Source organism: Myotis lucifugus, unplaced genomic scaffold (assembly GCF_000147115.1).
Source record: "Myotis lucifugus unplaced genomic scaffold, Myoluc2.0 scaffold_124, whole genome shotgun sequence".
In the NCBI taxonomy this organism is placed as follows: Eukaryota; Metazoa; Chordata; class Mammalia; order Chiroptera; family Vespertilionidae; genus Myotis; species Myotis lucifugus.
The window spans coordinates 700219-726824 of NW_005871172.1; the positions used below are offsets into that span (position 1 = coordinate 700219).

Here is a 26606-nt window from a genome sequence, read left to right on the forward strand (position 1 = left end):
TTGTTTGTAAACCATGGGCTGCCATCCATTAGCAGGCCATGAAAGAATTAAGTGGGCTGTGACCAGCATGTTTTTAAAAAAGAAATCTAATAGGATAAAATAAAATTTCAGAGTAAAACACATATTAGGAATACCATTTTCTGAAATGTTTGCTTCACATATGTTTTGGGTAGCAATGTATACTTATTTTTATTGTGGACTAAGAATCACCACCTAGGTTAATAACACTGTATTGACTACTGCTGAGGAGGCCACATTTCCCCCAAATCCTTCCATGTAGGCCACCTTGGTACCCAGAAGATTTATTAATAACTATAACCGCTGACCAAGTTAAAAGATCCATCTGACCTTGAAGAGAAACTCAATGAAATACAATAATATTTTATGGACCCAAATAAAATAATATTTCTTTCTACTGTTTCCTTCCAATGAGTAATAAATACTAGACACCTACTGTTTCCATTGTGTACTCTGAGATTATTTTCAAAGTTGAGTAGATTTTCAACACTAAACATCTTCAACTAAAATCACTAACTGAATACAAATGTGAGTTGCATTCCCTGGATCTTGTCTAACATCTATATTTCTAACAATGGCATTACTATTTTTTAAAGGCAAAAAGAGATAGGCATTTAAATTTAAGCTTGAAGGATATGAGGGAAGAATAAGATGAACCAAGTCACAAATATCCAAAAAATGGAACTTAGCAGAAGGACCGTTGGTAAGTACACAAGGCACTTATACCCAAACAAGAACCTAAAAGAGAAAAAGATAAACAGGAGGTATTAGTGAAAACAAGTATGACTCACATTAATTTTAGTTCTAAATTCCATTAAATAGTAACAGTGATAATAATGATTCCCTTAAATACCAACAACAGCTTTCACTTACTGCTTATCATATGCCACTTTCCACAAGGTAATGAGCTACGCATTAGCATCCACCATTTTACTCATGAGAAAACTGAAGCACAAGGGCTCTCAAGAAGTAAATGTTCTCGTTCTTACAGCTAACTTACACATTACTTCATCCCCAATCACTCTATATTTTCAATGATTCTTTTATTTCTATTGAGACATATCACATTTGTATTTCTTTTGGGGGTGGTCACATCATATGTTCAAATACTCCAAAATGCAAATTTTAAATATTTGGAGATTCACCTTCCCATCTAACAAGCTTTCTTCTAGAGCAGTGGTTCTCAACCTTCCTAATGCCGCGACCCTTTAATACAGTTCCTCATGTTGTGGTGACCCCCAACCATAAAATTATTTTTGTTGCTACTACATAACTGTAATTTTGCTACTGTTATGAATCGTAATGTAAATATCTGATATGCTATATGTGTTTTCCGATGGTCGCAACCCACAGGTTGAGAACCGCTGTTCTAGAGGCTTGCAGGCTATTTCTGAAACATACATCCCTTTCATCCCACAACAGCTTGAGAAGCAGCCACTGGACATAAAAAGATACATAAAGGTTAAAAGTGGCACTAGTCATCAGAACACCAACCATCTCACTTGGATATAACAAGAAGCTTGGAAGTCCACACAAAACTTACTCAAATGTTAATATTGTAGTTTCAAAATAAAAAAATAAATAAATCCGTCTTTCACATTAAATACTCAATATAGTAAATCTAGGCATGAATATCGTTTACCTGGACCTGTTTTTAAATTTATAGCAGGAAAAGACAACAGTTGATGACAGGCATGAAAAGGGTTTTTTAAAAGCTATCAAGATCATTAGGATATTATGATAAAATATTTGAGAACTGAAATCCCAAACCTAATATGCTGCCAGAATAGGCCATATGGAGCCCATGTAACCTCCAGGGCATGACCTGACTGAGATTTTGCAGCAAAAATGTGTTTGAACTAATTAAGTAGTACAGTGAACTATCTCATTTGTAAAAGACTGTTTACTTCTGACAGGCATCACATAGCAGCCTGGATCAATAAGCACCTGCCCCTGGAGCCTAATAATAGTAGAAGTTTGCAGCTGCTTACCTCCACAAAATTAGGCTCTACAGAGGAGTGTGAGAGAAATAAAAGCAGTATGGATAAAGTGGCCATATGCATTTGTCTCCCATTTGAATTGTGTTAATATGTCAAGCCTGACATAGGAAGCCCTCAACTCACTGTTATCAAAAACAAAAGTCTTCATATACTTTTTTATAATTTGGGTTTTTATTAAAATAAACAAAATCTCAAATACCCCCATCCAAGATCAGTAAATACTACCCTTGCTTTCTCTCTGGAAAAACAAAAAAATGATGATTATGATACCTGGTGATTTGGCTTAAATTTTGTTTGGAGACTGAGTCAATCCACTTAGTGAAAAATGAATGACTATTTCTAAGTTATAAGTTTTCTGAATAGTAGACAATTTAGAAACTTCACTATTTTCCAGAAATTTGAACTTTTACTTTATGTTTAAATTCTAATTCATTTCCAGCCAACTGTCCTGCTCTTGAGTGACAGAGAATCTTAAATGGTAAGATTCCTCTAATACTCTGTTTTTTCTTATGACAAAAGTAGCATATGCTTATTCCAGAAAATGCTGGCAGGCATAAGAAGGGCAGAGGAATCTCATAATCACACCCTGAAGAAAGCAACACTATTTACTTTTAGGTCTTTTCCTATGGATCATCATTACAGTTTTCTTTGACTCAGGAGAGGTTTCCTACTTGTATGGGCCTTGCATTCCAGGAAACAGTGGATAAGTGCTATGAAGAAAACAAATGGGGAATCAGGGAAGGCCTCACTAAGGAGGTGGTATTGGAACTTGGGCCTGAATGAGACATCTCCAGCTATGCAATCAGAACATGTCAGACAGGGACCAAGTGAAAGCCAAGGCCCAGGGTGAGAGGAGTTTGATGTGTTCTGAAACCAGAAAGAAGGGTAGAGACAATGAAGGAAGGAGATGAAGTCAGAGGGGAGGAAATGAATCACATAATACCTCCTAGGCAAGGAGTTTTGATTTTATTCTGAGTACAAGGAAAGCCCATGGAGGGCTTTAAGCAGGGAAAAAAGACAGAACCTAATCTGCCTTTTTAAAAGACTAAACTGATTGCTAAGTGGGGATGAGCTGGGGGGAGGCGGGGAGGGTGGGAATAAGAGTTGGAGTCAGGAGGCCCGTTAGGTTTGACCGAGGGTGCCAGTTGTGGAGATGCAGAGAGCAGACCCGATGTAGGCTGAGCAAGAAGGACTTGGTAATGAGCTGGATGTGGGAAGTGAAGAGAAGGGAAGAATTGAGAATGGCATTAATCCAAGGATGATAGCCATTATTCAACGTGAGAAACTGGAAAGGGAAAAAGAGATGAGGGGGTGACAAAATTATTCAGCATTGTGTGTCAGCCATGGTTCTAACCACTGAATGTGTGTTGACCATGAGACAGGCATTGTCAAAATTATTATCCTCATTTTATACACGGAAAAATTGAGGCACAGAAAGGTAAAGCAACTTGTTCAAGGTTGGCCTGCTATATGAATCTAGGCAATCTGACTCTTAACCAATGACTATATGGAACCATCTATAACAATAAATGCGTAATATGCTAATTAGACCGGACATCCTTCCAGGCATCCTTCCTTCTGGACAAAGCTGCAGTGGGCGGGGGCAGAGGCGGCCACTGTGGCAGCAGGGGGCCAAGGCCCTTGCACGAATTTCGTGCATCGGGCCTCTAGTGTATAAATATTTTCCTAAAAATAGAACCACACCATAGTTACTATTTTATAACCTCCTGTAATTTAACTAGGTTGTTTCCACCAAATAACATTAAGAACAAAAATAATTAGTTCAAAATGAATTTAGATTTAGAAAAGGAAAAAGCAAAATTTCTGAAAAATAGGCAAAAATGCTTCAAGATGCAAATTAGTTAAAAAAATCTCCCCATTACTCACCAAAATTACCATTTCAAAAAGTGAGCTAGGATATTTATTTTCAACTAGTTGTCAATTCAATTAAATTATTGTGTTGACCAATTAGCTTTCAGGCCAAACACATGCTACCAAAGCCCTTCCTTCCCAGCAACCCTGAGGATGTTTCTATGTGATAAGTAACAGAGCTCAATAAAAACCTGTAATTTCAGCTAATCAATAATAGAAATAAGCAATCAAATTGGAATGCAATAATCAGCCTTGCAAAGACTAATATACACACCTTGGAAACAAAGATGTCAGAAAAAGCAATGTTATTAGAAGACATCCTTTTAAAAGCCAAGAATCTGAATTGAAGTCCAGTATGTATCCAACAGCCCACATGGTAATCACAGAAAGCATCAGCAGCAGGAAGAGCTATTAAGAGATTCAGAGTTTTAGAACTTTATGGATTTTACCTCCTAAGTATCTAATAATAATTAGTTCATCAGAAGAACTACTTCTTAAACATATAACAAGTAATACAATAGCAGAACACAGAGTTTTCCTTCAAAATTGCTGATTGATAAATCTGATGTTTGAGAAATTACAAATCTTGGAAACAATCTTTCAAAAGCCTTACATTTTATAAAATGTTACTTACACATACTTTGTTTTGCTTTCCTCCCCGTCAAGAAATGGTGGTCGTTTAGAAAAGTGTTCATGATAGCTGACATTTAGAAAAGCAATAATTTCTTTCAAACAATATTATATACCAGAAAGCATAAACCAAGACAAAAAGGCCGCACAAAAATCAATACACCCAAGATTTAATGAGGAGAATATAAGAGTTCCAATCTGGGCACCAGATGGTGCCATTCCCTAATAAAGAGGGTGAGAAGGAACAAGTTTTCAGAAAAGATGAGTTTAGCTTAGCACGTGTGGAATTTTAGATGAATGTGGACACCTAGTGGATATTCAGGAGGCAGTCAGAAAAGCAGGTCTACCACTCAGGAGGAAACCTGGACTCATCAGCATATAGGTGGTAAAGCCATGAATGAACAACATCCCAAGGACTGTGTGCAGGTACAAAGGGGCAGAATCTTGGCCAACACAAACGATTAAGGAGAAAAAGCTAAGTCCTCGGAGGTAACTAAGAAAGAGTGACCAGTGCGATCAGAAATGCAGGATGAGAACCAGGAGAAAGAAAGGTTCCCCAGAAGCCAGGGAAGAGTTTCAAGACTGGAGTCATTCTTGGTGTCAATGTCACACAGAGGCCAGAGACTGAAACATATCCTCGCAAAGTCAGAAGAATAAAAGCCTATGAACCAACAGTGTGACTACCTGCACTGAAGCTGGCACCACATTTTTACAATGCATGACCTTGGAAGCAAATAGAGAAAATACATTCTGCCCTATCTTCTTCAATTTTTACTTCTCTGAGCCATATTCTAAGGATGGATAATTTCAAATGATATCAAATCTTTAAATTTTTTTCAAATTAGATTGCATAACACCAAATGAGCAAATTTAATTTTTAAACAAAAAAAGGTAAACTTAAAATCTACAAGCAATTTAACTTCAGAACAGAAATAAGAATTAAATATGGAACTCAAAATTTTAACTCCAGGTGTAACACTCATAAATGAGCCACACTATTCATTTATTCAACAATTATTCCAGAGCATATACAAGGTGGGGCGAAAGTAGGTTTACAGTTGTTTCTATGGAAAATACAATAATCCTATTTAATAAAAGGGTAATTTGCAAACTGCCCCTAATAGCAGAACCAGTGGGAATGACTGGTCACTATGACACACACTGACCACCAGGGGGCAGACACTCAATGCAGGAGCTGCCCCCTGGTGGTCAGTGCACTCCCACAGGGGGAGCTCTGCTCAGCCACAAGCAGGCTGATGGCTGCCAGCACAGCAGTGGTGGCGGGAGCTTCTCCTGCCTCCTCAGCAGCACTAAGGATGTCCGACTGCAGCTTAGGCCTGCTCCCCGCTGGCAAGTGGACATCCCCCGAGGGCTCCTGGGCTGCCAGAGGGATGTCTGACTGCCAGCTTAGGCCCGATCCCCCGGGGAGCAGGCCTAAGCCAGCAGGTGGACATCCCCCAAGGGGTCCCAGACTGTGAGAGGGCACAGGCCGGGCTAAGGGACCCCCCCGAGTGCACAAATTTTTGTGCACCGGGCCTCTAGTTAATAAATAATACAAAAGTAAACTCTGTGTTTTGTGTATTCACAACTGTAAATCTACTTTTGCCCCACCATGTGTATGTAGGCACTATTCTAAGCACCTCGGATACATCAATGAATTTAAGGTCTTTCTCTCGTGAAGCTTAAATTCTAGCAGGGGAAGACAGACAAATGTACTAAGAGAATTTTATAATACATAAAAAGCTCCAGCCCTTGTAAGGACTTTGGAGCCTTGTAAGGACTTTGGCTTTTATTCTGAGAGAAAGGAAGAAACCTAGGATTCTGAGCAGATAAATGATAGGATCTGACATCATTTTAAAAGATTCATCTGGCTGCTCTGTTAAGAACAGACTTGAGGTGAGCCAGACAACTGCAATAATTTATATGAAAGATAATGGTGGCTGGACCAAAATGCCATTGGTGGAATGGTGAGTAGGCATTAATGAATATAAACTGAGGGCAGAGTAGCCTATACCTCTTTCTAATGGCCTAGATACATGTTATGACTGAGAAAAGACACAGGTGATTGGAAAGCTGGAGTTGCCATGTATAGAGATGTGGAAGGCTATGAATGGAATAGTTAGGGATGGGTGGGGAGAAGATGAGGATTTCAGATTTGGATGTTGTATTGGAGATGCCTATCAGACACTGAACTGGGTAAGTTATACAGGTAACTGGGAGTTAGCAATACTGTATATAGATGGCATTTAAAGCCATGTAAATGCATGAAATCACTAAGGGAATGAATGAATACAAATAAAAAAAGTCCAAGGACAAAGTCCTGGGGCACCCTACTGTATGAGGTGGGGGAAAAGCAAAGGAGTTGGCAAAGGAGACTGAGGAGTAACCATTATTTATTTCTCTCTCCCTCTAATACCTAAATGCAAAATAGGTGTAGTATTCATGATGACCCTCTCCATAGAAATCTGGTGTTAGTTAATTTAGAATCATTCTGAAAGTATAGTTACCTCGCATTTCTGTAGCCACCTCCAAAGTCTGAATTTTTTGTTAGCTCTCATTTTGGCTTCTGTTTTTAGCATGTGAATAATGAGCCGATTTTTACTTTGTAGAGCCATCTCAAGAGGTGTTTCTCCCTAAAAAAAGAAAGAAAAGGTTCAATCACATTTTTTAAAAATATTTTATTGACTTTTTACAGAAAGGAAGTGAGAGGGATAGAGAGTTAGAAACATCGATGAGAGAGAAGCATCGATCAGCTGCCTCCTGCACACCCCCTACTGGGGATGTGCCTGCAACCAAGGTACATGCCCTTGACCGGAATCGAACCTGGGACTCTTCAGTACCCAGGCCGACGCTCTATCCACTGAGCCAAACCAGCTAGGGCTCAATCACATTTTTTATATAGCATGGGTACTAGACTTTTTTTTTTACTGTATGATTCCATTTTTTTAATTGAATTTATTGGGGTGACAATAGTTCACAAAACCATACAGGTTTCAAATGTACAACTCAATTAAAACATCATCAGCACACTGTATCGTGTGCCCCAAGCAAAGTCTCTTTCCATCCCCATTCCCCTGCTCCTTGCCCATCTCCACCTGGTCTCCACCCCACTTTCCCTCTGACTATCACCACCCTGTTGCCTGTGTCTCTGTGTTATATATACATACTTTTTGGCTAATTCCTTCACCTTCTTTTATTCAGTTCCCCCACCCTTCTTCCTCCTAACAGCTATCAGTCTGTCCCATGTATATCCATGCCCCTGTTTCTTTTTATATATATATATACATTTTTATTGATTTCAGAGAAGAAGGGAGAGGGAGAGAGAGAAACATCAACAATGAGAGAGAATCATTGGTTGGCTGCCTCCTGCATGCTCCCCACTGGGAATCGAGCCCACAATCCAGGCATGTGCCCTTGACCAGAACCAAACCTTGGACCCTTCAGTCTGCAGGCTGACACTCTATCCACTGAGCCAAACTGGCTAGGGCCATGCCTCTGTTTCTATTTTGTTCGTCAGTTTATTTTTTTCATTAGATTCCACATATAAGTGAGATCATATGCTATTTGTCTTTCTCTGACTGGCTTGTTTCACTTAGCCTAATAATCTTTAGATCCATCCATGCTGTTGCAAAAGGTAAGAGTTCCTTCTTTCCCATGGCTGCATAGTATTCCATTGTATAAATATACCACAGCTTTTTTACCTATTCATCTACTGATGGGCACTTGGGCTGTTTCCAGATCTTGGCTATTGCAAATAACACTGCAATGAACATAGGGGTACATTTATTCTTTTGAATTAGTGTTTCACATTCTTAGGTTATATTCTCAGAAGTGGGATCTTAAAATATATCCCCAAAAGTGAAATCACTGGGTCAAAAAACAGTTCCATTTTTAATTATTTGAGGAAACTCCCTGTTTTCCACAATGGCTGTACCAGTCTGCATTCCCAACACCAATGCAAGAGGGTTCCCTTTTCTCCACATCCTTGCCAACACTTGTTGTTTGTTGATTTATTGATGATAGCCATTCTGGCAGGTGTGAGGTGATATCTCATTGTGGTTTTAATTTGCATGTCTCTGATGATTAGTAATGTAGAGCATTTTTTTAAAACCTCATCAGATTCATAGACTTAACATATTTGTTCTGAGAGTAGCCAGCTATTATTATTTACATCTATCCTGTAATAACTGAAGTCATATGTAGAGCTTACCTTTATGTTAATTTATCAATCTTCTAACTGAAGATATAATAAACTAAGGGAGATAAATACCTGGTCATACCTTAACATTTCGGATATCCAGGCTAGAACCGGCTTCCAAAAGTTTATCAACTGCAGTAACATTTCCTGCTGCCACTGCCCAGTGAAGTGGGGTGTTTTGGTGTATTTTATCAACCACATTGAGAGAAGGATTAAACTTTAAAAGAAATCCAGTTGGTTCTGGCCTGTTTCAAAACAATAAAATACCAAGGGGTATTAGAGAATGAATGATTTGAGGGGAAAATGTAAATAACCAATCTTTTAAGCTAATATATCAATTAACAAATAAAAATTCTGAAAACTAAGGACCTTCTTTGTGCAGAGTTCTATTGTAGTTGCTAATAGAAGAGATGCACATGCCCCTCAAAAAGATATCTATTGTGTGACTATATAGAAAATATAATTTTCACATCAATACAGTGAAATAACTACTTTTGTTTTTCAAACTTTTACTTTCATGTTGTTATTTTATTAACCTTTTCTTTTAAATTATACATTTAACTTTGGCCAATATAAAATTCTATGTTATTCATCTAATTAAAAATTAAATGTACAATACTATATTTGAGGAGATAAACCAAAAGCTAACTTCACATTTCCCTTCTAACCTATTATTAAATAAAGTTGGGTATAAATAATATTCTAAAATATGTGTTTATCTTAGAAAGTTATGGACTAGAAGGCAGAATTCAATAAATATTGTTTTATCATCAATACCTCCCTGTCCTTCATGACTACTTGAGATTCTTTTAATAAAATAATATTCTACTTAACTTATTCTACCGAGATCTTTAAACACTGTATCTGACTTCAGAGTTATCGGCAAAGATGACAAAAAGCTTTCTAATAAAATCCTACCCCTACCCCACCACTCTATGAATGAAAAGGAAATGACATCAGAACTAACTCACTTCCTAGGAGAAAAGTCTAAAGTAAAATCAAAATCGGAAATTGAGCATAACCTTGGAAATAAACTGACAAAGTGAAAACTAAAGCATATATTTGAGAGAAGAAACACAGAAGATGGACTATATGCTGGTCATTAATCATGTATTTATAAAAGAAATACACAGAAAAACTTAAATATGCAAGTACTTAATGTGAACATATACACTATTTCCATAGGTCAGTTACAATTAATATTTTCTGAGCAGTCATCAATGTTGGAGATCCTCAACATTCATAGTGTTCTGCAAAGCAGATTTATCATCTAGATTTCAAATTATGAGAACATTTAAACTTGTCTTTTTTATGCATATATATATATTTTTATTGTTGACAGTATTACAGATGTCCTGAATTTTCCCCCCATTGCCATTTTTAAAAAATGCAAAATAAGAAAAGTAAGTCATGTTAATAACTATATGCTATCAGGGAAGGGCGGAGGTGGGGAAGAAATCAACCAATGAACTCATATGCATATATGCAAAACCCATAGACAGAGACAGTGGGGGAGAGGGGCTGAAGAGGGCAATGGAGAAAAATAAAAGGGACATATGTAATACTTTCAACAATAAAGATTTATTTAAAAAAATAATAAATATATGCTATGGAATCTCTATCTGTTCTATAAAGAAATTATCCCATATAATAAAAGGCTAATATGCAAATTGTCCCCTCACGAGTTCGACCAACCGGGAGTTCAAACGCTTGCTATGACATGCACTGACCACCAGGGCGTGGCACAGAACAAAGGAAGGCCCCAGCCAGCAGCCGGCAGCCAAGGGAAGGAAGGTCCTGATTGGCCCTGATCGCCGGCCAGGCCTAGGGACCCTACCCGTGCATGAATTTCGTGCACCAGGCCTCTAGTTTTCTTATAGTAGCTTTCAAACTCTTCCCCTAAGCTATCAGAAAAGAGAAAATTATTTCAGTAGTGCTTTTCTAAATATAACTACATAAAAAGTCCATATCACAATCACAGGGTGGAAAATCTTATTTTATTCTTCAGAATGTACTATCATTTCATATAGATTAAGATACTTAAAATTATATACACAAAAAAAGAAATGGTCAGAAGCAAGAATCAGAATGAGGCAATTCAATTAAACTCACCCAAGTACTTTGTGAGCTGATAGCATGAGAGGTGTTTGCCCATTTAAATCTGTCATATTCACACTCTGTTCAAAAAGAAGGGTCAATCAGCTTAACTGTAGATACAGTCAAAATTCTCTTTTTTTTCTTAATAGAGGTATCTCTTCAATGCATTAGCACTACCATTGTGTCTATAAGGAGGGTTCAAGTATCATTTAATAAAAGAATGTTCTGCTTCACAGCCATAGGATAAAAGTTCATTGATTTATAGAAAATATTTTTAAAAGGTATATCTGAATATATGATTCAAAGTGTTATATAATATGAATAGAAGAGAGCTAAGGGAAAGAGAGAAATAATAATCACCATCAAATATGAGAGACTTTAGAAGCAAAGACCCTAGAAGTCATCTAGTTTTAGACCTTAACTGATAGTACATTCACTGGTACTATCATCTTTTATTAAGTCATTTTGAACAATAGATGAATTTATCAAATGTTTTGTAGGCTGAAGGGAGGGCATTTCAGGCAGAGGGAACAGCATGTACAACAATCAGAGATGTGAAACTGCACAGATGTTCAGAGAAATATAAGCAATTTAACACTGAGGAAGGATAAAGCATATGGAAGAAAATGGTAAAATATGAGGATAGAATAGAGAGGCAAAGACTGCCTGGGCCTTCTATGCCATGCTTTGAAGTTCATAATTCATCTATTGTTCAAATTTATCAAATTTATCAAATTTATTCAAATGACTTTATCAAGCCATTCAGTCTCTACTTAAACACATAACAGTAATAGTGAACAACTATCTTCTAAGGCAACTCATTGTATTTTCTTTTATTTATCATATTATGTTTTAAAAGGTAACACATGAAAAATTCTTTTCTATTTTTCTAGAATATAAAAAAAAGAAAAAAGAAATTGTACCTCCTTTTAATAAAATGGGCACAGGTTCGAGGTATACAATAATGGTTCCAACCAAGCCAAAGAAAGAGTTTCAATTATTGAAGATCCTTATGGGCCTTGGAGGAGTACAACATGGGAAGGAACCCAAAGAGAAGCAGGAAGCATTCTTCCTCAAACATATTTCCAAAGTGAGCCCAAGGACGTTATAATTATTCTACTTCAACTGGCTAAGTCTGAGAGAAAGTGTTTATTTACATAGAACACAGTCATTCCACAGCATTTGTGCAAACATATGTCCACGCCTGTTATAGGCGAGTCTGCTAATACATAAACTACTTTGCTAAGAGAAAGCATATCCCAGACAAATATAGCTGACAGTGACACTCCCACTGCCAATAACCTATAATTTAACCTGTGCCATAAATGGATGCCTCTTAAGGCAAGTCATTTTTCATGGAATTACTTTAGAGAACAATAAGAAGCATACATTCAAATTGGTCTCCCATTTATACTCAAACAATGAAAGCAATGATGGGTTAATTCAGTGATCTGATTACCATTTCTACATTCAGCCAGAAGAAAAATATAGGCTTTGAAGTCATGTTTTTTAAAATCTCTGCAAGAATCATAAGGAAAACTATTACTGGCTTACAAGCTTAAAAACATCTATTATATGTTACTGAGCTAAATGACCTGTCCTTTTTGCTCCAATGAAGCTAGAAAGGAATATTCAATAGCTAAACCTACTGAGGCTAATATTTGAATATCTGGATATTTTTTACTTATACTTTAAAAATGAGAACAGACTACTAATCATCTTCTCAATCTCTTCAAATTTATAATAGCTATAGTATAAGATATGTTTCAAGATATACCTGTCCCTTTGAGATGAGATATGCTATAATGGGCATGTGTTGAAATAATACTGCCAAGTGGATGCTGCTGAATCCTTCTCCATCGATGAGGGTGGGGTCTGCACCATACTGCAGTAATAATATGACCATGGGTAAATGTCCTTGTCTGTAAATAAAGAATAAAAAGTATACTGTATTCTGTAGCAAAAAAAAATAAAAATAAAAAATTCAGGGAGAAATTGATATTCCTGAGACATGAGGGATTTTAGTTAGATATAAAAAGTATTTCCTAACAATAAGGTTTTTAAAACTCTGGAGATTCTCTGGATGTCCTTTACTTAGGTGTTCCACACTTAGAACTATCTGGACAGTCCTTCTTGAGGGCAGGTAATAACCTTAATAACCTCCCAATCTACCTTAAACCTTATGTTGCTATCATGTATAAATAATAATGTTACATGACTAATGCTAAAAATGTAAACTTTAAAACCAGTTAGACTTCACTGTTGCTACTTTAAAATAATCATGAGCCAGATACCCTGCAATATAACATTCAGACTGCTGGTATACTGTAATATTATTCTTAGGAACTAGATATTTTTACACCTGAATATGGATCATTTTCCACATGAAGCTTACATGCGGATGAGTTCACCCTAGATTCTTCAAATTTATTGGCTATGGAGAAAAGATCCAATTCCTTGCCTTAAATGAACAATTATTCACTTTAGTTTCAGGTTCATGTCAAACCCATCAACCATACAGAATGGAGTTATGATGAAAAATTAATTGTTAGGTATTTAGACAGGCCTATTAACTTCAGCTTCAGATGGCTAATATTTACCAGAGGAAAAAAAAATTGATTTATAGTTCACTAAACTATCATTTTTAACCATGTAATCAAGTGCAAAATATATGTATTTTGATTACATAAAAGAAAGTATAAGACACACATTTGAGTTTGAGCATCACACTGGAGGCCCAAGTTAAACACAAAAAACATGTCTTTGGAAACTCCTTAAAGCTAAATTTGTTTGTTTGTTTGTTTGTTTGTTTGTTTGTTTAATGAAGGGGGGGAGGAAAGAAAGCCCTTCAAATGGTCTCTAACTGCAGTTTCCAATATGATGGCTAATAGCTACATGAGGCTATTTGATTTCATATTAGTTAAAATTAAATAAAATAAATTTAAAATTAAATTTAAAATTCAATTCCTTAGTTACATTAGCCCCATTTCATATTTCACCTATGGCTAGTGGCTACCATACTGGATAGCACAGAAGAGAATCCCAGAAAATTCTAGTGGAAAATGCTGATCATTAATGTTCAGAAAATAAACTTTGACTTTGAATAGCAATGTCAGTGTACAAAAAAACCTTTACCTGATGGCCCAGTGAAGAGGAGTTGAATTTAAATCTCCACCCAACTGATCTACCACAGCACCTTTTGAAATATAAAACCTGTTAAAAACAGACATAGATAAACAGATTTAAAACTTAAAATTCATATTGAGAAAGAAAACTTTATTCTTAGTAATAAATGTATTGGAAAACAGAAATTATAATAAGAACCCTCCCTAAAACCTCACAGATCAACAGAAGTCTGAAAGATTCACACAACAGCATCAAACAGAACCCTAGTGAAATATTCATAGCATATAAGTAATTACTCCTGGTGTCATGAGCATTCAATTATAACTTACATACTGAGCATGTGATAACTATTCTGCATATTCTAATTACCACAACACTCTTAAAGGTTTATATGTAAAAGGTTCAGGATCACACAGATATGCTACTTAAATTGAAAGAAAAAGTGAAATTATATCACTTTAAACAGCTTAAGATTAGAATTAACTATCTGGGAATGAATTTTAAAAATAGTAAAAAATAATTCAAAATTCTTTTAGAAAAGTTAGACATTTTGAATGTTTTGCTTTCTATTTGGAGGCACTGAATAAGTGAATCTGTAAGGCAAAGAGACGTTCTCTTCTGTGGTTTACAGGAATTAGTCTCATTATCTCAAAGTTGTGCTTCGCATATCATTATCAAACAACGCATCAGTTTATTTTCACAGAAGAGGGGTTTATCTGTATGTGTATTTATTTTAAACTTTAGTATAGTTTTATTTTCTTAAACCTCCAAAATTTAATATATATAATACAAATTACATGTAATTCACATACATACATATATTTTACATGCTAAGGTATAAAATAAAAAATAATGGTTAGGCAGTATTGCTTTACGAAGAGAAAGTATTTTCTACAATCCAATACATGCCTACTTAAAAATGTATTGCACATTTAGCTTTTTAAAAAGGTAAAATTATTCCCCTATTCATCCATTCCTCCTGGCATTATTAAGCAATGTAAAAATATTTCAAGGTTTCTTCTACACTACCTGAAACTTTCTGTTCTATCCGGAGAAAGTTTATCTTACACTTTTTCTTTTAAAAACAATGTTCAATTACATTGCCTGAACTTTATCTTTATAATGGGCCCTGTGGCTTTGTCTTCAGTTTTCCTTTTAAGCCAATGACAACCCTGGACTGGATGATCTCCACGGTCCTTTTCAACGCTCGGATAACTGATGTGTGTGGCACAGTTTCAGGTATTCATTTACAATAAAGGACTATGGATGCTTCAACATTAAAAGTTGCACTTGAAGAAAACACAAATGAAGGAGAGGTCTAGAATTATAAATACACAATTAATACACATATATCCCATCTTACTTTACAAGATCCAGTCTGTTGTTAATAGCAGCCCAATGAAGAAGCGACACATTTTCTTTGTCTGGTTGCCTGACATCATATCCTGCTTCTACCAATTCTTTACATCGTTCAAAAATCCCGTATCTCAAATAAGAAAAAAAAGGACATAATTGATACCATTAAAATAATTTCAAATATCAAAATTTCTTTCTTTTACCAGGTTTCATCCGATCTTTCAGTCAACACAGAAATACATTAACAAAGATACATATCAAGAGGCCATATTGTAAAGCCAAATAACATCCATTTGGAGTTGAACTTGATTTTCTTAAATAAACTTTAACATTCACATTTGCCCTCCTTCAATAAATTTCATTAGATTCTCCACTATATGCCAGGAATGTATGGTGCTGATTCCTGACTACAATCTCATTCTTGAATCAAACCAAACCCATGCAATGACCTCCCAATTAAGGAGAGAGACTAAAACTTGGGATGGGATAAATTCAACAATAAAATGTAAACATAGCATAAGGTATGTATGGCAAAGGAAGAAATCAGACATTCTGAAGGGGATGAACCATGGTTTATGAACTATGTTTTGTAGGCTGAAGGGAGGGCATTTCAGGCAGAGGGAACAGCATGTACAACAATCAGAGATGTGAAACTGCACAGATGTTCAGAGAAATATAAGCAATTTAACACTGAGGAAGGATAAAGCATATGGAAGAGAACGGTAAAATATGATAGAATAGAGAGGCAAAGACTGCCTAGGCCTTCTATGCCATGCTTTGAAGTTCATAATTCACCTATTGTTCAAAGGGAAACTACTGCAAGTTTTAAAGAGGAACGCTCTGAGACTCTTGAGTTTTAAGGAAGATCGCATTAGTGGCAGTATGGAAACTAATTTGCAGAGGGTGAAGCAGAGACTGAAAGACCAGTTTAGAGGCTCTTGCAATAAATACAGGTGAGAGGCAATGAGAGCCTACAGTGAGGGATGGACTTGAGGAATATTTAAGAGAGTTATTTAATTGATTGACTATAAGAATGAGAAACAGGAGAGAAGTATATATTTTAAGACCATAATAACTTTTAAAATAATTCATTAGCAATATTTCTTTTAACAAAAAATATTAAGTCCCAACTGACCACATTTAGCATGATGTAAAATTAAATCATTTCTACCTCACCAAAATGTGTGTGTGTGTCCCTATCTATCTGTCTTTATGGCATTTTTAAGATAGAGGTAACTATCTTACAATGCTAAATGAAAATATTAATAAAAGTAAATCGTTGATGATACATACATTTTTCATCTTTTAAATGTCAACTTTAACATTTTACTGGGGAAAAAAATAGTCCCTTTACATGAGAAACATAAGAGTACACACTAATGAGGATTTTTGTGGTTTAGAAAACACACACACACACACACACACACACACACGCTGGCTTTTGTTTTTTGTGGGGGTTTTTTTGCCTTCCCACATCTATCTAAAGATCTTCCCACAATGACTTAAGAAGGTCTAAGACCTCAAAGGAAAGTTTAGGAATGATATAAAATGTGAGATTTTTTTAAATATATATTTTTTTATTTCAGAGAGTAAGAGCAAGATAGAAACATCAATGATATGAGAAAATCATTGACTGAGGTCGAGCCCGCAACCCAGGCATGTGCCCTGACCAGGAATCAAACGGTGACTTCCTGGATCGTAGGTCGATGTTCAACCACTGAGCCACACTGGCAGGGTTAAAATGTGAGTTTTTAATTTCCTGTGTGCATAGCCTAATTTTTCACATTGATCTTATAGAAATTTACCAGTAGCAGAGAAAATTTAAATGTTTCCATTATAATTAAAGCTAATATTTATCTTAAGAACATTCTCATCTTCATATAAATATAATAATATAAACAATATCAAATAATATTCATGTAAAGTAGTGGTTCCCAGGGCCTCGAGAATTCATATAAACTAATATTTAGAATATCCAAATAACTGTCAATTATTTTTTAACTAACATAAATTATATATTAGTCTATATTAAGGCCAAACAGGCTAATTAATCACCAAACATCCTTGCTTTTGACAACAATTATATCAAGTTAGTGTGGCAACATTAGTTCTTTTCATGCTGATTAGAAGCTCTGATAGTCAGATTTATATTTGATTATTAAGAAAATGTATTAAAAATCAATGTAGCTTGATGGACAAAATATTTCAAAATATATTCAATGGCAAGAGATGGGTGGATGTTAATAATCAATGAGATTCACGAGAACAAAAATGTTGGAAATGATCTTAAGGATCTCCTTTCAAAACATAATTTCATTTTTGGTGCAAGCAAAACAACCCACTATATGTTTCAAGTGGTCAGGAAACCTAATTATACTTTACTGACTTTCTCCTAGCACACAATAGGTACACAGAAAGTACTCAATAAATAAATGTTTAAAATATCCATAAAGGTGTGAGCTGGTATTTTTCCAACCCACCTATATATTTTGGTTGTAGTACATTTTAAAAGACTCGGATTTGTGTTTCAAACTCAGAGTCTAGTTCAGTGATGGCGAACCTTTTGAACTCGGCGTGTCAGCATTTTGAAAAACCCTAACTTAACTCTGGTGCCATGTCACATATAGAAATTTTTTGATATTTGCAACCATAGTAAAACAAAGATTTATATTTTTGATATTTATTTTATATATTTAAATGCCATTTAACAAAGAAAAATCAACCAAAAAAATGAGTTCACGTGTCACCTCTGACACGTGTGTCATAGGTTCGCCATCACTGGTCTAGTTTTAGTGTCACTTAAAATGATTCATTCATTCAAGCCAGAAGACAATAAAAGCATTTACTGGGCACCTAATACAAGGCAGGGACCGTGCAAAAGCATGGGGCTACAAAGATAAAAAAAAAAAAAAAAAACATGCTTTTGCTAAGAAGCTGCTCACAATCTAATGGGACAGACTGGTAATAAACAGCTAAGGTGCACTTCGTTAAGTGGTCTGATGCTGCTATAACAAACATACTAGCAATGGAGTAGGAAGTGAGCTGGGTATACACTGGATGCCATGAACTGCACATACATTATTACACTTGAACAGAACATAAAGGTAAAACAAAGAACTGGGAAGACTTACTGAGTAGCTTTTACAATGTCACAGTTACTAGAGTCCTCTATAAGAGGAAGAGCTTCTCTTGCCTTGGCAAGTTCTTTGTTTTCATGTGCACAGACTCCTTGTCGACCAAATCCTGAAGGGTGGGGGCCATGGCTGTGATTCCTGCACTGGAGAGTAGGAGTAATTTGACAAAGCACAGGAAGAGAATTAATGTCACATTCAATTACATAATGAAGAATTTGCTACTATCACCAATATCGATGTTATTAAATTTTAAATGTTTTGAGTCTTAGAGTTGAATACAAGGGAAGATTTTCATCTTAATTCTCTTCATGAGGATTAGATGCTTAATATTAGAAAATTCCAAATTATATGTATGTTGTGTCATAAGACAAAGCAAAGGCACACAAATAGATCTTAATACTTATAGTAGGTGGAAGGTCATGGCTACTGACATTCAAATAGGAAGGTCGCCATGCCTGTTTTGGGAGTTGTGGCAGATACACACTAAAGAGATCCCTAATGAATCAAGTTCTTGAACGTGTATAGCTTGAGTCCCACAAGAAGAGGGAGAGATATTTTTAAATATTTGACTAAACAATAGCCAAAAATCTGCCAAATTCAGTGAAAAATTACAAACCCACAGCTCCTAGAAGCTCAAAAACAAAAACAAAAAACAAGCAGAATAAACCTCAAATTCTCATACCAAGGTATATCATAATCAAATCACTAAATAAATAAAGACATAACCTTAAGAGCAACCTAAGGGAAAAGACACATTATGTTCAAAAACAAAGATAAGAATGAATTCAGACTTCTCATCAGTAAGTGCAAGCCAGAAGACAAAAAAAAAAGCACAATAGTTTTGAAGAGCTGAAGGAAAATACTGTAAACCTGGAAACACCAGCAAAAATATTCTGCAAAAACAGGGATGAAATATACACTTTTTCAGACAAAAGTTAAGAAAATTGCCATTTTTTAACTGAGCTATTTGTTTTCTTAAAGTTTTGAGAGTTCTTTATATTATATATTCTAGACAAAAGTCCTCTGTTAGATATGTGATTTGCAAATATTCCAATCTTACATTACCAGAGATACTATTATTTAATTTGGGGTATCCCTTGTCATTGTGTATACAGGCAGTCCTCGGGTTACGTATGTCGTTTCGTGGTTACGTCACCATCTCCCATTTATTTATAAAAAAAGAAAAGTTCCGTCATTTCGACATATGTACATATATGCTTTATGTTTTTTATTATTTATTTACCACAAGTAAAGGTCAGGAATTGTTATCTTTCTTTTAAATTTTTTTTACTGTTTCACTTCATTACTGCTGTGTATGTGTTCCATGTGAGTGACGTAGGTGCTTATGTAGGTGGGTTCAGACTTATGGAGAAAATCACCTTACGTCGCACCGTAGGAACAGATCTCCGACATAACCTGAGGACCTACTGTATACTCTAACATATCTAACATTATACAGTATATATACATATATGCTTTTATCATTTTCTTCTTAATATTTATTTTTTTAAAACAATGGGATCACATTCATCAACTTGCTTGTCTCACTTAACCATGTACCATGTATAGCTCTGCTGGTCAGTAATAGTTGAATATTATTCAATTGTATAGATCTAGCATCATTTATTCAACCACTTCCCTATTGTTAGTTCTGTAGGTTGATTTCAGTCTTCACTTCTACAAATAATCCTATAATTAACATCCAGTACATTCTTGCCAATCTGATGGCTAAAATATGACACCTTGTTTTTCATTTGTGTGCCCCTCATAGCTAATAGGAGTTTTGGTAGTTTGTTTTGTTTGTTATGTTGACTAGCTCTCATAATTTCTCTTAGGTGGACTGCCTTTTCACAGTCTACTGTTTTTCTAGTAGATTGTGTATCTTTTTCCATTTGTATGTTAGAAAGATTAACCTTTTGTTTATATACAGATTTTTCATCACAGAAAATTGACTCATTCTAAAGATACAAATTTGTTTCCTCTAATAATTGTCTTAAGGCATTAAGGACATCAGCTTCATTTTTCATGTAGGAACTTAGGGAGGATTATACATGTCAATGTAAAGAACATGGGCAATTAAGAGCATTTATTTACTTATTCAATAATTAATTATTGTGTACTTATGATGTACATGGCCCCCACCCTATGAGGAATTTAAGTCTAATAGTGCAGGTAAATCAGAGACATATGGAAGGAAATATGTGATTAAATGGCAAAAATGGGTGATAAAGACTAGAGAACAGGAGGTGCCTTCTGTTCATGTCAGCATTTTTTTTGGGGGGGAGGGGGGAGGGACCCTAAATCCAGATCAGAGTAAAACCTATAAATGATTATATAAACTCAAAGCCTGCTTTCAGTCAATGGTCTCCGAAGTGAGGCAAGTTTACACAAGTTTACACAAGTTTACACAGTGTATATGCACTGACCCATTAGATAATGGGAAAAATGTTAAAGCTTCTATTCTATTACAATGCCTTTGATCTTTATTTTTAAGAGAAAGCTGCAAAGTTTTATAAATTTGGCCTCTTTAAGCTTTACTGATTTGAGCACTAAGTTGCCCTCCCAAAATGAGCAAGTGAGTTAAACTATAAAGAGGCCATGAATTAAGATAATAACAGCATAAGTACACACAAACAAGAGTACGGCAGAGCTGACACTTCTCTTCAGAGCAGGTAATCTTCATTAGTCACACAAAGTAAAAACAAAGACAATCTAAACAAAATGCCAGCTTCCCTCCAAAAATATTCAAAATTACCAAAAAGGGTGATTTGAAGCAAATTTATATTTACTATCTTTAATTCAAAACCTTACCATGTGTATATGTTGACCTATTAATGAATGAATATAGTTTAGAAATATATTGTCAAATCTTACAATAACATGCTCCATGACAATATGAATTTGGTGACTGACCCGTCCCAAGCCCCCATGTACATCAAATAGAGGGGTGCTGAACTGTTTAAGTCCCAGACAACCATATAACAGAAAATCATTCCCATCAGTGCATAGGGGTTAGAGTTATCCATTGCCAACAAGTGATGATAAATTGCAGTCAGTGCCTGGATGATCTGTACTGTGCAGCTGGATCCCTGAGCTCCCAGCCAGCTTGCAGTGCAGGCTCCATTCATCACTCCATTCAGCTCAAAATTAGTGATATTTTACAAAAATGAAAATTTTGGATCCTACTTTTCACAATATAATAGTGCTTTATTCTAGGGGTGCAAGTTCAAAATTGTTTTACTGATAGGAGTGCATGATCAAAAAAGTTTAGAGACGACAGCTCTAAGTTATCTCCTTTGCTCTAGATTCGCTCCTTCCCAAAATTTTCCACAAGAGTTACAGGTGAAAAAGGAGAGGACCTGCTTTGGGGGAGGTTAACTAACTAGAGACAGTCCCATAAAGATGTTTAAGGAAAACAACCATATATTCCCATCACAAAGATTAAAGCAGTTTATGTCATGATAGGAAATCCTTCTTAGAGATTATTCTCTAGTTATCAAAAAATTATTTTTATGGTATTTTCTAGTTGTTTCATTTTTACTACATTGAAATGTAAACTCCTTGAGAACAAGGTCAAAGTCTCAGATTTCATGTTGGCTATATGATGGTGGCTAATTACCCCATTTTTGGCTTCAGCTTCTACATTTGTAAAATGGAAGGAGCAGGTCATATAGCTATGAAGTTCCTTCCAACTCCATGTTGTATGGTAAGAGGAACTGTTACAAGAGTCATTCATGACATGTGCACTGGTAAAGACTTCACCACACAAACAAACATCCTTTTGCAGTGGAAGCTTAACTGCTTCATGGCTACCTACAATATTAAGGTAACAGAATAGATGAAGCAAATTCTCAGGAAGCCAGCAAATCCCTGAGTTTTCCTTAATCATTCATTCAGGGAAATGTAAAGAACACCTACTACCTACCAATCACAGTACTAAGTAACTAAGTAACTAGGTAATCGAGTAAGACACAATTCCTACTACAATCCATTCATTCATTCATCAGATATTAACTGAATGCCTACTATGTGCCAGGTACTGTTCTAGACACAGGATATGGCAGTGAACACAACAGACAAGATTTACAAAAAGAAGGGGTGGGATACCAAGAAAGAGACATGTAGCTAGCTGACTACTCTCCTTCACGGGGATAACAAGATATTATGAAAATCACATCTGTGGTGATTTTTATAGCAAAGCCCCCAACTTCTTTGATACTTCTCCATCAAGAGGAGAGGGTCCATGTCCTTCCTCACAGAGGAAGCTCAGTGACACTCCACTACTAAATTCTGCAGAAGTGATTCCCAGGCCTTAGAAACTGGCAGCTTCCTCCTTCTGTCTCCTGAGATGCTCACTCTTGGAACCCAGCCACCATGCTGTGCAGAGGCCCAGCCACATGTAGGTGACCCTGCTGAAAGTCAGCATCAACTGCCAGACGTGTGAGTGAAGACAACACCGGTCCTAGGTGCTGAGTCATCCCAGTTGACGAGTCTTTCTAGCAGAGGCCCCACATATGGTGCAGCAGAAACAAACCATTCCTGACATGTCCAAATTCCTGACACAGAGTCCATGAGCATGGCAATAGGTGGTTTACACCACTATGGTTTAGCCCAGCCGTGGGCAAACTACGGCCCGCGGGCCAGATCCAGCCAGTTTGAAATGAATAAAACTAAAAAAAAAAAAAGACCGTACCCTTTTATGTAATGATGTTTACTTTGAATTTATATTAGTTCACACAAACACTCCATCCATGCTTTTGTTCCGGCCCTCCGGTCCAGTTTAAGAACCCATTGTGGCCCTCGAGTCAAAAAGTTTGCCCACCCCTGGTTTAGGGTGACTTGTTACACAGCAATAGGTCACAGGAACATCTTTAAGATATAAGGGATCATATGATATTTCCATGAGATATCACAAATCAAATCATTTTACTAAATAGTAAATAAATACATTTAAAGTTACAATGACATTAATTTTAGAGAAACCCCAAATCTACAAAACCGTATGCAAACTCTGATGAGGGTCACTGTTCTGCAAGATTATCAAATAAAACAAAAAGAGAGATCTGACTGATAACCTTTAAAATTTCTTAAGACATTAACAGGAGTACCAGAGTTCCATTGGACAATTATTTACAGAGTACCCACTAGTGCTAGGCACACAGCAGTGAACACAACAGATAAACATCTCTGCCCTCAAAGCCCTTAATTCAGTGGAGGGAAAGAGACAACAAACAAGACAAGTATGTTAAATGGTATTAAATGCTGAGAAGAGATAAAAGCAAGGAAGGAGACTAGGGAATGTTGCTGGTAGTGGTGATACTGGGGAGGGCTTGCCACACGGAGGTGACATTTGTGTCAAGACCTTAATGAGGTGTGGAAATAAGCCATGTGGGTATGAGGAAAGAGTATTCCAGATAGAGCAAATAGTAAGTACCAAGGCCTTGAGGCCAGTATGGCCGGGGTTAATTGAGCAAGCAAGAAAGTAATAGAAAATGAGGTCAGAGAGGAAACTGGGAGCCAGATGGCACAGGCCTAGCTTGGAGATACTGGGGGTTCAGTTCCAGACCCCTGCAATAAAGTGAGTATCTCAATAAAGCGAGTCACACACATTTTTTGGTTTCCCAGTACCTATAAAAGTTATGTTCACACTATAGTGTAGTCTATTAAGTGTGCAATGGCATTACGTCTACAAAAACCATGTGCATACCTTAATTTAAAAATTCCTTATTGCTAACAAATGCTAACCACCATCTGAGCCTTCAACGGGTCGTAATCTTTTTGCTGGTGAAGGGTCTTACCTTCAATTTGTAAAAAAGCAGTATCTGCGAAGCACAACGAAGGGAAGCGCAATAAAACAAGGTATGCAAATTGTTTTGGCAAATTCTGCCCCAAAAAAACATCAGTTCTCAAGGTGGAACCAGAACCAAATTCAACCAGAGCAGGAGTGTTTTTGTCTGTACTGTTCTGATTTATCTCCTGCACCTGTAACAGTACCTAACTCCCAGTAGAACAAATGAAGTCTTGGCTCTGTTACTTAGCGGCTATCAGACTTTTCACAGATGACGTCCATATTTTAAGCCTCAGGCCTAATCTCTAAAACTAGAATCATGATCCCTCCCCACCTCACAGCGTCACAGTGAAGGTCAAGAATGGGAGAATATTTTGCAAACTTTAAATACCATATGTAGGTAAGATCTTTACACAACTATGGAAACACTTAGTAGCAATTATTATTAACAACAATGATATCTCTACCTTGCCCCATTAATTTCAACCTCTGAATCACTCTCTCCCTCCATCTCTCACGGAACTGGGGCAGGGCTGCCTTCCCTTCAGCAAGAGGGAGTGGACTTGTAGCCCTTTAAAGCTTTTGTAAATGAGTGGCAGTAATTAAGATATGATGGTTACTCCTGTCACCTTTTCCTTGAAACTCGGGCGGGGAAAGGGGTGGGGGGATAGTTCCCATGTGAAAACTCTACACTCTTTTGGAAAATCCAGCCTGCGTACGAACCTTTTTTATTTTTGCCTGTCAAAATCCAAGAACACCTACTCAGAACGCCTTGACACTCCCCCCATGTCTTATTTATTCCTCACGTAAAGCTACATCAGACTGTTGGAAGAAGGAAGGGGCAGGGGGAGCATGAGAAACGCTCTCTAGATTGGGCTTCTTTGAGAGGCCAAGTAATCCAATCATCCAACACTGCTTGAGCCCTGCTGGCAACAGAAAATCCACTGCCTAACTCACTCCAACCGGAGACAGCGTCAGTGTTCTCATCTGTATCTAGAGATTGCCATCTTCTCAAGGATGCGTCCATTCTGGAATAAAATAATGCATTTAAAGGCACTTGGCACATGCTAAACACTCACTCAAAGTTGGCTGAATCTGGGTATGCTTCATTTGTTCAACATATTGTGACCAGCTACAATATGCATTGGGAAAGGGCCATTTTTTTCAAAAAAAAAGAACAAAAAAATCTTGTTCTCTTGGAGCGAACGTGTACCTCCTGTAACGCCCCCCAGCGGCCCGTTCTGTTCTCTGGAACTACATCTGGCTGCTGTAATACCTCCACATTAGAGAGTCCTTTGGGTTCTGCAGGCAGCTATCCCCGCACCTCCCTTTCCAGCCCCCTTCTCTAGTCTAAACGAGCAGCCCGGCCTCTTCCAAGGAGTAAGCAGGGGTGTGGGAACCAGAGCTGCAGCAGGGCTGGGTGGTGCGAAGGCGGGTGCCCCGGCGCCTCAGCCAGAAGGAAAATCAAGAGAACCGCAATGACTCCGGCCCAAGGTCAAGACCGACGGGTCCAACTCAGGTGTGTCACCTGACACCTCTCCCAGGAACAGCCACCCTCCCCTCCCAGGCCCCACAGCGGCCCCGGCCAGGCACCGGGGGAGTACCGGTCCCCGGGGGTGCTGTGGCCCGAGCGAGAAGGCTGGAGGCTTGGCGAAGGCACTCAATCCTCTGTCCAGGCCTCCTCCTCCGGGTCTCCTCAGAGAAACGCCAGCATCGTTCTCGGGGTTTCCAGGCCCCGTGGGGAGCTTCCTCAACCCACGCCCTCGCCCCGCCGCAGCCGCCGCTCCAGGCCCCCGGGTCAGCCATCCCGGGCCGCACTCACCTGCGAGGCTAGGCCCGGCCCCTCCATCGCCCATCGCCCCAGTGACTGTAGGGACGCCGCGAAGTGGCGGATGCAACCCGCTGGCCAGCGCGCCGCGAGCCTCCCGTATCCCACTTCCTGCTCGCGGCCCCGCCTCCGCCGCAGCCCCCGCTCACGCCTGTACCCGTCAGTCGGCCTCGGGAAAGCCAATCCCTGCTCTCCTCTCGCCTGGGGGCGGGACTTTCCTGCCACCGGGAAGGCGAGTGGGGAACCGGGAGCTGGAGGCCCCGCCCCCAGTCCGCGGTGAAGTTCCAGCCCCAGGTCAAGACCGCATTCGGAACTTGAATCCCAGCTCCTGCACAGCCTGAGTCCCCGCCCCGCCTGCCCCGTCCGGTAAAGACCGCTGCCCCCGTCCCCCGCCAATGTCTGAATCTAGTAAGGAATCAACAAATGTTAACTGAAAACATTTGCCACTCTCTACTTCTGCGATCTTCGGCAAGTCGCTCCCACCATCTGGGGTTCTGTTTTCTTCATACAACACAGAAAATAGATGAGTTCCACAGCTCAGGCTACAGGAGGATTGGGC

At 37.7% G+C, this 26606-nt stretch overlaps 1 protein-coding gene across 7 annotated transcripts in view; it reads right to left on the reverse strand.

The window, feature by feature from the left end:
- Positions 1-26148, reverse strand: part of ZDHHC13 (zinc finger DHHC-type containing 13) — a 43382-nt gene extending 17234 nt beyond the window's left edge. For 2 of the 7 annotated variants that reach the window (XM_006093794.3, XM_023758149.1), the window contains exons 1-11: positions 26042-26148; positions 25177-25247; positions 18429-18574; positions 15305-15427; positions 13951-14028; positions 12593-12737; positions 10831-10895; positions 8801-8963; positions 7028-7153; positions 4165-4298; positions 656-756 (exon numbers count right to left, since the gene is read on the reverse strand). In XM_006093794.3, coding sequence (XP_006093856.1) covers positions 656-756; positions 4165-4298; positions 7028-7153; positions 8801-8963; positions 10831-10895; positions 12593-12737; positions 13951-14028; positions 15305-15427; positions 18429-18574; positions 25177-25206 — 1111 coding nt within the window. In that variant the 5' untranslated portion in view covers positions 25207-25247; positions 26042-26148. The remainder of the gene's footprint in view (positions 1-655; positions 757-4164; positions 4299-7027; positions 7154-8800; positions 8964-10830; positions 10896-12592; positions 12738-13950; positions 14029-15304; positions 15428-18428; positions 18575-25176; positions 25248-26041) is intronic. The other 5 variants (XM_006093795.3, XM_023758150.1, XM_014460061.2 and 2 more) reach the window with 4 other exon arrangements.
- Between the last annotated feature and the right edge of the window lie 458 nt (positions 26149-26606).